Raw genomic sequence first — 14948 nt, forward strand, 5'->3', positions numbered from 1 at the left:
GCTGTATTGCAAAAAAATGGCTTGGTCATGAAGGGGGGTAAACATACCGGGGCTGAAGTGGTTAAGTTGTATGTCTGGGGGGGGGGGCAGAGAGAGAAACAATACATTCACACTTCCCTATATTTTGTCTCTTTTTGAAAGATTTTGAAAATGCTGCACATACAGCAAAATAGCTGTTGAGATCCAGCGAGCTCCTAACTTCCTGTAGTGAGGTGACAACGCTGCCTCTACTGCACTACAATCCCAAGCAGTGCTGTCAGCCCTGGCCAGTTCTCCCCTGCTAGAATACAGAATACACTCCTTATGTTATCGAGAGGGAGCAGGTGTTCTGTAGTTCACTAGGGTGGAACTAGTCAAGGCTGAGGTTTTTTGTCTTCGATCTACTTGTTGTTTTTTAACGCCACCTCCCAGCGCCCCTTTACATGGGCTTTAAAGCCTGGGTTGGCTCAGCTTCTGTATAATATGATGGCTGTGATTGGCTCCGACAGTGATCACATAACTGGGAGCTTACCCTGCTGGCTCTCGATCAGAAGCCTTGACCGGGAGCTGTCGGTGATAGCTCGGTCAGTATGATGGGAATGCTCTCTCAGCACACAACCCTTGGATGATTCTGTGCAGCGGCTGACTGTTAAAGTCCACCTTCTTTTTTTTTTTTATCACTGTTTATACCAGGCATGTCCAACCTGCAGCCTGAGGGCCGCATGCGGCCCAGAACCACAGGCAATGCGGCCCACTGCCCCCTGACAATTATAATTTTTTTGCTGGGGAGGAAGGAAATTGAGTCGGGGGCACGGCCACAGCGGCTTCCAACTAACTGTAGGCAGAGGCTGCCTCGGAGCCTCTGTCAATGATAGACAGCACATTGGTGACGTCTATCATAGGAGCCGGTCCAGGAGGCAGGACTTCGTATGACAGCGGTCACCGGGTAAGCGGGAGATCCCTGCTCTGTGTAATCCAGCGGCTCTCCTCTCTCTTCATTGCAGACTGCATTGGATGGGCACGCACTGGTGAAGCTACATTGGATGGGCACTGATCAGGCTGCATTGGATGGGAATGCAGTTGTGAGGCTGCATTGGATGGGCACTTATCAGGTTGCATTGGATGGGCATGCACTTGTGAGGCTGCATTGGATGGGCATGCACTTGTGAGGGTGCATTGGATGGGCACTGGCTGGGCACGCACTGGTAAAGCTGCATTGGATGGGCATGCGGGAAGGGCGCGACGGCGTTTTATTACTGATATACCTTAACTGTAGTATATATTTTATATGCGGCCCGAGAAAATTTCTTTACACTCAATGTGGCCCAGAGAAGCCAAAAGGTTGGACACCCATGGTTTATACACTGCCTGTCCCAAAAAAAGGTCACACGCTCTAATATTTCCTTGGCTTTGATTACGGCACACATTCGCTGTGGCATTGTTTTTGATACGCTTCTGCAATGTCACAAGATTTATTTCCCTCCAGTGTTGGATTCATTTTTCACCAAGATCTTGTATTGATGATGGGAGAGTCGGAGCGCTGCGCAAAGCCTTCTCCAGCACATCCCAAAGATTCTCAATGGGGGTAAGTTCTGGACTTTGTGGTGGCCAATCCATGTGTGACAATGATGTCTCATGCTCCCTGAACCACTCTTTCACAATTTGAGCCCCGATGAATCCTGGCATTGCCATCTTGGAATATGCCTGTGCCATCAGGGAAGAAAAAATCCATCGATGGAATAACCTGGTCATTCAGGTAGTCAGTTGACCTCATTCTTTGGGCACATGCAGTAACTATCCAATAGGAGAGTTACTGCATGCTTAGTTTAGTTAGTTGCTTAGTTAATTCCAGGTGGTGACTTTTTTTGGCCAAGCAGTTTATGTGATACACGGTCAGCAAGAGTTTAAAGTGGTTGAAAAACCTCAGACGTGAAATATGAACAAAGCATATGCCTCTATAGTGTGGACGTAATGGAGTGAATTGTTGCGAAAATGATAGAATAAAAAACACAATAGCAGCTAGCACTATGCTGTCAATCCAGAACACATCAAAGATAAAAAGCAAGAGAAGGTGAAGCGCTAAATAAAACAAAAACACCAAAATCCATATATAAAAATAGAGCATAGAGAGCCCAGGTCCATGATATAGTCCATAATAATTATTCAAATGGGGTGAAGGATGATCAAGCTTAACACTGTGGAGAAACCTTCACCAGCATTCAATCCCACAACTGATTTGGGCTAATCGTGTGCAGTGTATGGTGATAGAACTGAAGCACCGTGGGGGAACCTTCACCAGCACCCAATTAGTCAGCCGCTTACCAGAGGACATAGACCCCCATCACAGAGATCTACAGTCGGGTCCATAAATATTGGGACATCGACACAATTCTAATCTTTTTGGGTATATACACCACCACAATGGATTTGAAATGAAACAAACACGATGTGCTTTAACTGCAGACTTTCAGCTTTAATTTGAGGGTATTTACATCCAAATCAGGTGAAAGGTGTAGGAATTACAACAGTTTGTATATGTGCCTCCCACTTTTTAAGGGACCAAAAGTAATGGGAGAATTGGCTGCTCAGCTGGTCCATGGCCAGGTGTGTGTTATTCCCTCATTATCCCATTTACAAGGAGCAGAGAAAAGATCCAGAGTTCATTTCAAGTGTGCTATTTGCATTTGGAATCTGTTGCTGTCTCTCAATATGAGATCCAAAAAACTGTCACTATAAGTGAAGCAAGCCATCATTAGGCTGAAAAAAACAAAACAAACCCATCAGAGAGATAGCAAAAACATTAGGTGTGGCCAAATCAACTGTTTGGAACATCCTTAAAAAGAAAGAACACACCGGTGAGCTCAGCAACACCGGAAGACCATGGAAAACAACTGTGGTGAATGACCGAAGAATTCTTTCCTGGTGAAGAAAACACCCTTCACAACAGTTGGCCAGATCAAGAACACTCTCCAGGAGGTAGGTGTATGTGTGTGAAAGTCAACAATCAAGAGAAGACTTCACCAGAGTGAATACAGAGGGCTCACCACAAGATGTAAACCAATGGTGTGCCTCAAAAACAGGAAGGCCAGATTAGAGTTTGCCAAACAACATCTAAAAAAGCCTTCAAAGTTCTGGAACAACATCCTATGGACAGATGAGACCAAGATCAACTTGTACCAGAGTGATGGGAAGAGAAGAGTATGGAGAAGGAAAGAAAGACTCATGATCTAAAGCATACCACCTCATCAGTGAAGCATGGTGGTGGTAGTGTCATGGCGTGGGCATGTGTGGCTGCCAATGGAACTGGTTCTCTTGTATTTATTGATGATGTGACTGCTGACAAAAGCAGCAGGATGAATTCTGAAGTGTTTCGGGCAATATTATCTGCTCATATTCAGCCAAATGCTTCAGAACTCATTGGACGGCGCTTCACAGTGCAGATGGACAATGACCCGAAGCATACTGCGAAAGCAACCAAAGAGTTTTTTAAGGGAAAGAAGTGGAATGTTATGCAATGGCCAATTCAATCACCTGTCCTGAATCCGATTGAGCATGCATTTCACTTGCTGAAGACAAAACCGAAGGGAAAATGCCCCAAGAACAAGCAGGAACTGAAGACAGTTGCAGTAGAGGCCTAGCAGAGCATCACCAGGGATGAAACCCAGCGTCTGGTGATGTCTATGCGTTCCAGACTTCAGGCTGTAATTGACTGCAAAGGATTTGCAACCAAGTGTTAAAAAGTGAAAGTTTGATTTATGATTGTTAATCTGTCCCATTACTTTTGGTCCCTTAAAAAGTGGGAGGCACATATACAAACTGTTGTAATCCCTACACCGTTCACCTGATTTGGATGTAAATACCCTCACATTAAAGCTGAAATTCTGCAGTTAAAGCACATCGTGTTTGTTTCATTTCAAATCCATTGTGGTGTATAGAGCCAAAAAGATTAGAATTGTGTCGATGTCCCAATATTTATGGACCTGACTGTATATCAGCATGATGAAATCCCCTGTCTCAAAGGGGATCCTGGAGAGATGGACTGTGTTCCCCTTGAAGTGAATCCACTTGCGGCTCTCACAGATATTGTTCCACCATCAGCCAGATATGTATGTGAAAATATAATAATTGCCCCTCATAGTGTAGAAGAATGTAACAATTTTATTAAAACAAACAATAGCCACTGAGTTGAAGGCCCCGTTCACACAGGGGCGATCCGACCTCCGGGTCGCCCCAAAGAAGCTCCGGACCCTTTTTCTAAGTCGGAGCGACTTGTGTCGCTCCTATTAGAACGGGTCCGCAGCTTCCCTATGGAAGGCGACCTGTGAGGCGACCAGGTCGCCTCACAGGTCGCCTTAGTGTGAACGGGGACGAAATCATAGCTCCAAACTCAGGCTTCATGCATAACCCAGGTCCTTATGTTACATTTGTGCGGTGTGTATAAACATGAGGGAGATAGCCAGATCCCAGCCAGCGTGAACACAGGAGTGTCTCGAGTCCCGCCTGTTCCCCTACGGGTTTCGTCATGAAGTGACGTCATCAGGGGGCGAGGCTTCGAGACGAGAGACTCCTAATTAGAAAAAAAAATAAAATACACTCCTCAGCCAGCTAAATTTAGGGTGCTGGTGAAGGTTCCCCCACAGTGCTTCAGTTCTATTACCATACACTGCACATGATTAGCCCAAATCAGTTGTGGGATTGAATGCTGGTGAATATTTTTTTCCACAGTGTTTCAGCTTGATCATCCTTCACCCCATTTGAATCATTTTTAAGGACTATATCATGGACCTTGGCTCTCTATGATCTATTTTTATATATGGATTTTGGTTTTTATGTATTTTTAGCGCTGCACCTTCTCTTGCTTTTTATAGTGTGTACGTCAGGGGCGTAACTACAGGGGTTGCAGGGGTTGCAATCGCAACCGGGCCCCATGCTCCAGGGGGCCTGTGCAGCTCCCCTGTACACCTGGATAGGAGGGGCGTAAGGGGCAGCATGTAGAGAAATCACTGTACTCCTTTTTCCTCCTGTAGCTGCAGGCCCCAAGATGGGAGGAAAGGGGCCCACTGCAGAATTTGTGAAAGGGTCCCGCTGCGGGACTGTAATAAAGGGCCCCGCAACGTGAGTAAAGGACCCCAGGATCAGTGGGAAGAGCCCCAGGCTTGAAGGGAAGAGCCCCCCGGCCAGGGGTCCGAGGGGCCCTTCGTGGTTTCTTGCACCGGGGCCCTGAAGGTTCTAGTTACGCCTCTGGTGTACGTGTCTCTATCCAGAGCTTGAAGTGTCATTTCAGTCTGCTGCCTCCTTCCTCTGCTATCAGCATAAGTCACTTCTGGCAAATTTTCCTGACAAGAGAAAAACGGTGACAGGGAAGGGACCTCCAGCATACAGCCTGAGATTGACAGCCTCAGCTCCGTGCCTGTGTTCTGTATGAAGGAGAGTGTGTCCCTTCCCTCCAATCAGCTCTCAGAGCTCTCCTCACTCAGTGTAACTTTAGCTCTCTGGCCCCTTGTTTTCTGAATTCTGGCAAGCTTTATAAATTCAGCACTTTAAATGGAAAAGTAGACTGCAGATAAACATGTACAACTTATGTAGGAGGTTTTGCTTCATCTCTGTGTATTACCTGAGGATAGTCACTTCACTGGGTATATGGAAGGGTTTACAACCACTTTAAATGTGCTTGTCATTTGTACATGCTGGAGGCAGCTTGTAAGTTCATTCTAATGGTGTCTATAAAGCATTCCTGAAATCAGGAATTGTTCAGTAGGCTTATTCATTCTGTACAAAGTTTGTGGACAGTTGGTGCTCTCGAAGCAAACCTGTGCTTTGCCTATTCAGCAGCGCTTTGTGTTAAATCCCCTTCAGCATCATAGACTTACCTTTACTGCATTCTGCAACCCCTCCATTTAGCACTGGATGCTGCAGAAATACCCAGTACTTCTAGGTATGGAGCAACATGTGACCTACTCCATGTGACCGTGCTGGGCCTATCCGCTCTGTCACATAAGGAGTACTTGGCCTCTGTAAGCTCAAACTCCTGTGACCTTGCAAGGTAAACCAGATTTCTACCACCAAAAGGCCAGTGCAGAATCTTGCTCGTGCACATTGCACACGTGCAGGGCCGGCCCTACCATGGGTCCCGCTGGGTCCATTGGACCCAGGCAGCACTTTGAGAGGGGCAGCAAACTGATGCCCAAGATTTTTTTCCAGCAGTTTTGTGTGTGACAGCTGCCCCCCCCCCCCCAGGCCACTCCACTGCCCTGTAAACAGGCCACCCTGCTGCCCTCAACACACATACTCATAGTTGCCAGGCGCGAAGGTGCTCACACAGTCTAACACCGGCTGGTAAACACCCGAGCACACATGAAGAGCTCAGGTGTGTGTACTGCTAGGGCGGGGTGCCCACGGAAGGCAGAGAGCAAACATCCCTTTCCCACTGGCTCCGCCATCAGCAGGTTGCATTTCTATTGGGTGGAACTGGAGGAGTAGATGTGGCTGGCCTCGTGCCCGGCCCGCCTTCTTCTGCTCACGCCCTTTGATGGGCGTGATTTTTTTTTTCTTGTTGGGGTGGGCAGCATTTCATTCTTGGACCAAGGCAGCAAAATGTCTTGGGCCAGCCTTGCACATGTGCTAATATTCATAAGCGAAAGACCACCAATGTCACTTCTGCATTATCAGTTTGTGCGCGATCGTGAATGCGTGCGCACACACGTGCACATACCAATTAGCAATTAGTGCCCAGTGGCCTATTTAAACTGCTCGAATACTGTGAGCAGATGCTGAATGGCCTTCAGCTTGTTCCTGTGTTCCTGAGACCTGATCCGTTGTTTCTGCTTATGTGTATGACCCGCCCGGCTTGCCTTTGGACTTCGCCTCTGCTCGTGCTCCAGCTCTTTTACCTACTGCTCCGACCCTTGCTTGATTACCGGATCTGATCTGCCTGCTGACCTTGTACCACATTGCCCGGCTGTTAACGACCTTGGCCTATCTTCTGGACTTGCTTGCCAGCTGATTTGGTACCCCACTGCCCGGTTGCAGCTGACTGCTGCTCGTCTCCCGGTTCTACTCCCGTGCCAAGCTGCTACTGCATCCAGTACCGAGGACTGCGACTACCAGCTCTACCCACCTACAGAGTGGACATCACTAGCTAGCTGCTACGGCACTCGTGCCACTCCTTGCCTTTACACTCTCTGTTCCCACCTTCAGGAGTGTTAGGCGGGAGGTGCAAGAGAGGCCTCCACAACTTTCCAGTCTTTATCAGATACATGATAGAACTGTTGCTTATATTGTGCTTTCCTTCACTCCTGACGTCTAAACCAGAGTAGCAGGAGAGCAAAAGTAAAGTAAACACTAGGGATGCACAAGGTATCCGTTTTAGGTATAGGAGCATAAGTGCTCGTGCACATGCTTAATATAGACATGAATACCGGTATGGGTGCAACCCTGGAAAAAAAAACATGCATTGGTGGAGATTTGCATTGCAGTGAATCTGTTTCTTTGCCCTGCCTGGGCACTTCACCATTGGCAAAATTGTTGAAATTAAAATATAACTGTAGCACCCTCCTAGGTAGGTGCTAGATAAAAGCATTGTTTGCTCCATCTGCTTATCGGGGGAGCCTGATCAGTAGTTTTGCCTGTTGCATGTGTCCATGTGTGATTAATTTGGTCTGAGGGAGTGTCCCTACTGTATCCAATAGGGGAGCCTGTTGGACAGTGGAGGAAACCCAGCCAGTGACACACAGGCTTTTGTGGCTGTCCCAGTGGGAGGGCACAACTGCAGTGCATCCTGGGATTGGTCATAAAAGCAGAGGGCACATGTGACAGGGCAGTCTTCGGGTGGGAAGCCAGATCCCAGGTGGAGCGTGACGACTGTCTCTCCTCCTGTCGGTGTGGAAAGCGATCACAGGCCTAGTGGACCAGACATGTGGTGCTGAGCTGTGAGGTCCAAAGGAAACTGACGGTGGAGCAAGTGGCAGCGCAACCTGAGGAAAAACAGTGAACGTGAGTACCAGGGAGCTTGCCAGGGGTCTGCCCAGGAAGGGGACCTCTCCAGGGAAAGTCAGTGGACAGGAGCTAGCACACACAGCAAGCAAGAAAGGGGGTGCCAAGTTGAGACCCCGAAGAGTAACCTAAGACAATAGTTTGCCTTTTATCTCTTCAGTTCAGTGGCAAGGTGAAGCAGCGGCCTTGCCGCATACACCACAGCTAGTTGTCCTCAATATTGTGCATAGTTGAAGTTGGAGCATCCCACTCATCCCTTCTTCTATCCAAGTTCCAATAAAATACAAAAAAACAAATCCCCTGGACTGTTCATAGACTGAGCCATGGACCTAAAGTGATAAGTTGACCGACTGTTGCTATGGGTAACCCAGGGGAATCCAATCTCAGCAGCTCCCAAGGGGGCAGTGCTACATAACTAAAGGCAAAACTTTTTTTTTTTTTTTTTTTTTTTTTAGTTTTGGATAGAGTGGAGAGGGATTAGAACACCTGTCAGTTTTTATTGCTGTCTCTGTCCCTGTTAATGAGATTCACCCTCTCTATTTGTCCTGTTTACCATTATCATTGAAAGTAAAAGAAAATCCCAAATTTTGAGTTGTCCCCAGGAAAGAAATAGAGGGGAAACCTTCCAATGGGGACACTAGATTTGGTTACCTGGGAGTGCCCAAGGAATTCCCTAATTTGCATAGATTTTCTCTCACTTCCTGTTTGGCTATGGGACAGGAAGTGACAGGAAATCTCCGCAATGGGACACAAATGGCGAAAAAAATCAACCCTTCCTTGCTCTATCCAAAATGAAAAACGTTTTGCCTATAGTTCTAACTTCCAATTAAAATGACATGGAAGATCCTCCCTTTCAATAAGGCTCCATCCATAAATACATAAAAAGAATTGAAGCCAACCAGCATGCCGCCGCAGTGACATCAGTTGGACATTCCACCAACCTCTCGCTATGTCCAGTTGTGGTCACTGCAAATGCACAGTGTGTTATACAGACCTCAATGTGCACTGTGTTATGTATGGTACAATGTATAACACACTGTGCTATATAGAACACTGTGCTGAATATAACACACTAAGCTTTAAAAGAACACACACAGCACATTGTATACAGCACAGTGTTTTAAATATCACACAGGGTGTTTTCATTAGGTGTTCCCATCAGAGTGCCCCTTTACATTGGGTGTCCCCACCAGAGTGCCCCCTTTACATTGGATGTCCCCATCAGAGTGTCCCCATTACACCAGATGTCCCCATCAGAGTGCCCCTTTACACAAGGTGTCCCCATCAGAGTACCCCTTTACACCAGATGTCCCCATCAGAGTGCCCCTTTACACCAGATGTCCCCATCAGAGTACCCCTTTACAGCAGATGTCCCCATCATAGTTCCCCTTTACACCAGATGTCCCCATCAGAGTATCCCTTTACACCAGATGTCCCCATCAGAGTATCCCTTTACACCAGATGTCCCCATCAGAGTACCCCTTTACACCAGATGTCCACATCAGAGTGCCCCTTTACACAAGGTGTCCCCATCAGAGTATCCCTTTACACCAGATGTCCCCATCAGAGTATCCCTTTACACCAGATGTCCCCATCAGGGTATCCCTTTACACCAGATGTCCACATCAGAGTGCCCCTTTACACAAGGTGTCCCCATCAGAGTATCCCTTTACACCAGATGTCCCCATCAGAGTACCCCTTTACACCAGATGTCCCCATCAGAGTTCCCCTTTACACCAGATGTCCCCATCAGAGTATCCCTTTACACCAGATGTCCCCATCAGCGTGCCCCTTTACATCAGTGTCCACATCAGAGTGCCCCTTTACACAAGGTGTCCCCATCAGAGTATCCCTTTACACCAGATGTCCCCATCAGAGTACCCCTTTACACCAGATGTCCCCATCAGAGTATCCCTTTACACCAGATGTCCCCATCAGAGTGCCCCTTTACATCAGATGTCCTTATCAGAGTGCCCCTTTACATCCGTGTCCACATCAGAGTGCCCCTTTACATCAGGCGTCCTCTTTACATTAGATGCCCCCATCAGAGTGTTCCCTTTACATCAGGTGTCCCCATCAGAGTGCCCCTTTACATCAGGTGTCCCCATCAGAGTGCCCCTTTACATCAGGTGCCCCCATCAGAGTGTCCCCTTTACATCAGGTGTCCACATCAGGTGTCCCCATCAGAGTGTACCCTTTACATCAGGTGTCCCCATCAGAGTGTACCCTTTACATCAGATGTCCCCATCAGAGTGTCCCCTTTACATCAGGTGTCCCCATCAGAGTGTCCTCTTTACATCAGGTGCCCCCATCAGTGTCCCCTTTACATCGGCTGTCCCCATCAGAGTGTCCTCTTTACATCAGGTGCCCAATCAGAGTGTCCCCTTTACATCAGTGTCCAGACATACTTCTACGTGTCCCGGTCAGAGCTGTGTGTACATGTATTGTACTCACGACCATATTCCTGCAATTTCCCAAAGAAGAATAGTCTTCTGTCACGCGCATGTGCAGAGAGTGAGGCAGAATCTGACATTTAGATTCTACACCCTCCGCACTCTCTGTGGTTTGCCTCTTGTTGGATAATGCCTCCGACAAACTGTGCATGCACAGTGTCCTCGTCACGCCAACTGATTGGGATATCAGCTGGAGTGACGTTACATACTGGGCATGTGCAATTCGTCGGATGCATTTTTCAACTGGAGTTATTATTCCATAGAACACCGGTATCTCAGTACAGGAAGTATATGGTGACCTTGGATGAAAATAAAATGGCTCCATCCTTCTGGAGAGAAAGGCAGATGAAGGCATTGTCAGGGGGGCGTACTGTAATAAATAACTGGAACTGTTATCCTTATAAAATACTTAGCATGAAAAATAGATCTGAGGCTAGGTCTGCTTTACAGGGTTAGTTCACCGTTTCATAGAAAATAAAAAGATGGACTCCCGGTACCCTGGACCCTTCTGATCCCAATTGCAAGTACTTTTTATGATCCTTCTATGATGTGATGACTCTGCCGATCTCTCTCCAGCTGGTGCAATGGTCCACAAAATTAAAGTGGAACTAAAGTAGTTGGTTCAAATCCCAACCACGACACTACCTGCCTGGAGTTTGCATGTTCTCCCTGTGCCTGCGTAGGGTTTCTTCTGGGTACTCAGATTTCCTCCCACACTCCAAAGTCTTGATGGTAAGTTAATTGGCTCCTGTCTAAATTGTTCCTAGTATGTGTATGGATAAATGTGAGTTAGGGCCTTAGACTGTAAGCTCTTCGAGGGCAGGGACTGATATGAATGTACAATAGGGATTGACCGATTATCAGAAAGGCCAATATATCTAGGGCCAATATGCACTTTCCCCAATATATCAGAATTGGCCCCCCCGGAGGTTACTGATATTGCCGTGACGTCATTGCGTATGTTGCGCCACGCGCCTCTGCGCACTGGGACAGCTTCTGACGTCTTAGGCCGCCTCCCTCAGCCTCGTCTGGAGTCGGGGAGTGTACAGTGCACACAGTGTGTTTAACACAGCCGCCACATACATACACACACCCATCCACAGCTGCCCGGTGCCAGCCAGCCAGCCACCCACAGGCCTGTACCAGCCATCCAGCCACAGTCCCTGTGTGTACCAGCTAGCCAACCACAGGCCCTGGGCCTGTACCAGCCAGCCACCCACCACACAGGGTGCCAGCCAGCCACCCACCAAAGGGTGCCAGTCAGCCACCCACCACAGGGTGCCAGCCACCAAAGGGTGACAGCCAGCCACGGACCACAGGGTGCCAACTAGCCACCCACCAAAGGGATGCCAGCCAGCCAGCCACCAAAGAGTGCCAGCCAGCCACCCACCCACCAAAGGGTGCCAGCCAGCCAGCCAGCCAGCCAGAAAATTGTGTTTATTTTGCAAAACTTTAAATGTTCAAAATATCGGCCCATATCGGCCGATACCGATATGCAATGGCCAAAATATCGGTATCGGCAACGAAAAACAGATATCGGTCGATCCCTAATGTACAATATATATGTAAAGTGCTGCGTAAATTGACGGTGCTATCTAAGTGCCTGTAATAAAGTAAATAAAATTTTATATAGCCTCTTTTTTGTGGAAAAAAAAAAGTCAGCGATGGCCACGTGACCATGCTGACCAACAGGAATCTTTTTCCCAAATGCCACCCCTGAAGAAACGGGCCTCAAAAGAGTTTTCATTGGTCAATGTGGTCACATTGTCAGCGCTGACCAATGAGCGCTTGGTAATGCTCTCATTATACTGTTACACAGCGTCCAGTGCTGTAAAGGGATATTTTAAAGTGCCGGTGTTCTAAAATTTTGTCGGATCCATGAAAATTCCGGACCTCGTCACTTCCGGCTGGTGCGAGCCCCGGTGCGCATGCGCACAAGACATTTTCAAGGTCCGATGAAATTCTAAGACTTAGCGAACAGCTGATTGAGAGGAGGAGGGGCTGAGGTGGGATGCACACACCGCTGTGGGAAAATTGCTGTCACGGGCGAACCAAAGATGCTGGAGACCCCAAAATTGTATTGCAGGTAGCCAAGACGCTCCCCTACAGCTGATAAGAATTTGGGGTCTCAGGGATGAAAGGGCGTGGAGCAGTGACCCCGAGAACCGTGCCAGCTGTTCGCTAAGTCTTAGAATTTCATCGGACCTTGAAAATGTCTTGTGCGCATGCGCACCGGGGCTTGTACCAGCTGGGTTATGACGTAGCGTCACCGGAAGTGACGAGGTCCGGAATTTTCATGGGTCAGACAAAATTTTAGAACACCGGACTATATTACCAGCTCGAGAGGGTAGCAGAAGATGGGGATCATAAAAGGTACAAGCTGCGAGGACCGCAGGGGTAGAGACTGTGTTTTGAGCTAGGTCACTTTTCCATTTTTTTGTCAAAAGCTGAACTAACCCTTTCATTTTGTTGTCATCTGACTAAAGTGCCTCCCTTTTCTTCTTCCTATGAATGTGTACTCATTAATGTTGCAGCAGCCATTTGATGCCCTGGTAGCATCACCTACAGTATGTCTGCAGCAATGCCTTGCATGTCATTCCATGGTTGCCATCCCTGTTTGTGGGAGACTTTATGTCATATTACCCAAAATCCCAGCAGGTGACTAGGTTACACATAACCTTTATTTACAAAGCAGTTCAGGAAAAGCTGGACATTACTTTGGCAGTGCGTTCAATTGCGAGAAGCCAAAGGTCAGATAAAATATAAACTCAATGTGTCGCCATTTTAGGTGATAACGGTCCTTTCCATTTCAATGTGATTTTGGTTTCTCCTGTACCTATACTAAGAACATTCCTTAAATTGATTGGCCAACCTGTTATTAGAATGTCCATGGCTCTCCTCTTAATTGGTAGACCTGTTATAAGAAAGTCTTTTTGGATTTCCTCTTGATTGGTAAACATATTCTTAATTGGTAGACCAGTTCTAAGAAAGTCTTTTGGATTTCCTCTTGATTGGTGCACCTATTATAAGAACATCCTTGGATCTCGTCTTGATTGGTAGACCTAATATAAGAATGTCCTTGGACCGCATTTTGATTGGTGGACCTACAATAAAAATGATCTTCTCTTGATTGACGGACCTACTAGTAGAACATCCTTGGATCTCCTATTAATTGGTGGACCAGTTACAAGAACGTCTCTTGGATTTTCTCTTAATTGGCAGACCTATTATAAGAACATCCTTGGAACTCATCTTGATTGGTGGACTTGATATAAGAACGTCCTTGGTCCTCCTTTTGAATGGTGGACCTACTAAAAGAAAGTTCTCGGACCTTCTCTTGATTGACAGACCTACTACTATAGTGTCCTTGGATCTCCTCTTAATTGACGAACCTGAAAACTCCATGTGAAATATTAAACTTTTTGGAAAATTCCAGGTACAAAACATGCCAGGATAACAAAAAGAAAACATCCTCCAGCACTTTTCCGGAAAGCACCTGATATCATTGGCTACAGGAAATTAAAAAACAGTCAGTTGGGCTTGTTATCTGGTGCTCCACAGATCATGTACTGAAATTTCAAGCCATGTGAGACAGGTGTCTATAGAGAAGCTTGTCTATCCAAGGCACGCAAAGCTTGCCAGTGGAGGCTGCGCAGTTCCTTCTTGTAGTGAAGTCTATGCTACTGTCGGAGTTGGGCTTGTATAAGACGTACTTCTAAAGTCAAGTGCCAAGAGAAGAGAAGATACTTCCATCTTCCCCTCAAGGGTCAATAACTATTTACAGCCTGAACGGATAAAATCAACGGCTTGTTTTGCCCAAACCGCCTTCCAAGGCTTGACTAGGCTGTTCATGTTGACAATCAGTTTGTTGGTCCGACTGTCTTCTGGTCCAGCAATCAAGTAGTCTGTGCCTAAAAATGAGATAAATTGTTACCTAAAAGGGAAACTCCAGTCAAAAATGAAGATTTTCCTATTAATTGTATGTTAAATATCTTTATCTTTGATATTATTCATTTTCTGGCTAGTTGTTCTTCACCGATCGACGCTGCACTCCGCTAATCACAGGAAGTGAGAAATTTCCTGATCCGCAGCTGCACAGATCGGGAAATGTCTCATTGCCTGTGATTGGCAGTGTTGGCTTCCTGGCGGGATTGGGCACGTACGAACTCGAACATGCCCGAGCTCATCTCTACTCCTAGCTTTTATACAGTATCCCAGAATGCACCGAGGTGACCTGCCCCCTGCCAATCACCAGGACTGTATCAAAGCCTATGCATTCATTCGTCAGGTTTCCTCCCACTGTCCAACATACCTCCGTATTGGACCAGTGTGAAACACTCTCCAGACTGAATGAATCGCATACAGAGCACATTAACCAGACCTCACTAACAGATCCTGCTCTCTGGTAGGCAGAGAACAATATAGATTTACCTGTAGCCCCTCTGTTAAGCAGACAGAGCTCAAAACTATTCTCTCTCACTATCACCTACCTAGGAGGGTGCTACATATGTGACCCAGAATGTA

At 47.0% G+C, this 14948-nt stretch overlaps 1 protein-coding gene across 1 annotated transcript in view; it reads right to left on the bottom strand.

The window, feature by feature from the left end:
* Positions 1-13392: 13392 nt before the first annotated feature.
* LOC309561447 (netrin-4-like) overlaps positions 13393-14948 on the bottom strand; it is an 84843-nt gene continuing 83287 nt past the window's right edge. Inside the window, exon 10 of the mRNA XM_082265367.1 lies at positions 13393-14335. Within this exon, the coding sequence (XP_082121493.1) occupies positions 14199-14335 (137 nt within the window). The 3' untranslated portion in view covers positions 13393-14198. The remainder of the gene's footprint in view (positions 14336-14948) is intronic.

The sequence above is a fragment of the Pelophylax lessonae genome (genome assembly GCF_965119305.1).
Source record: "Pelophylax lessonae genome assembly, chromosome: 8".
In the NCBI taxonomy this organism is placed as follows: Eukaryota; Metazoa; Chordata; class Amphibia; order Anura; family Ranidae; genus Pelophylax; species Pelophylax lessonae.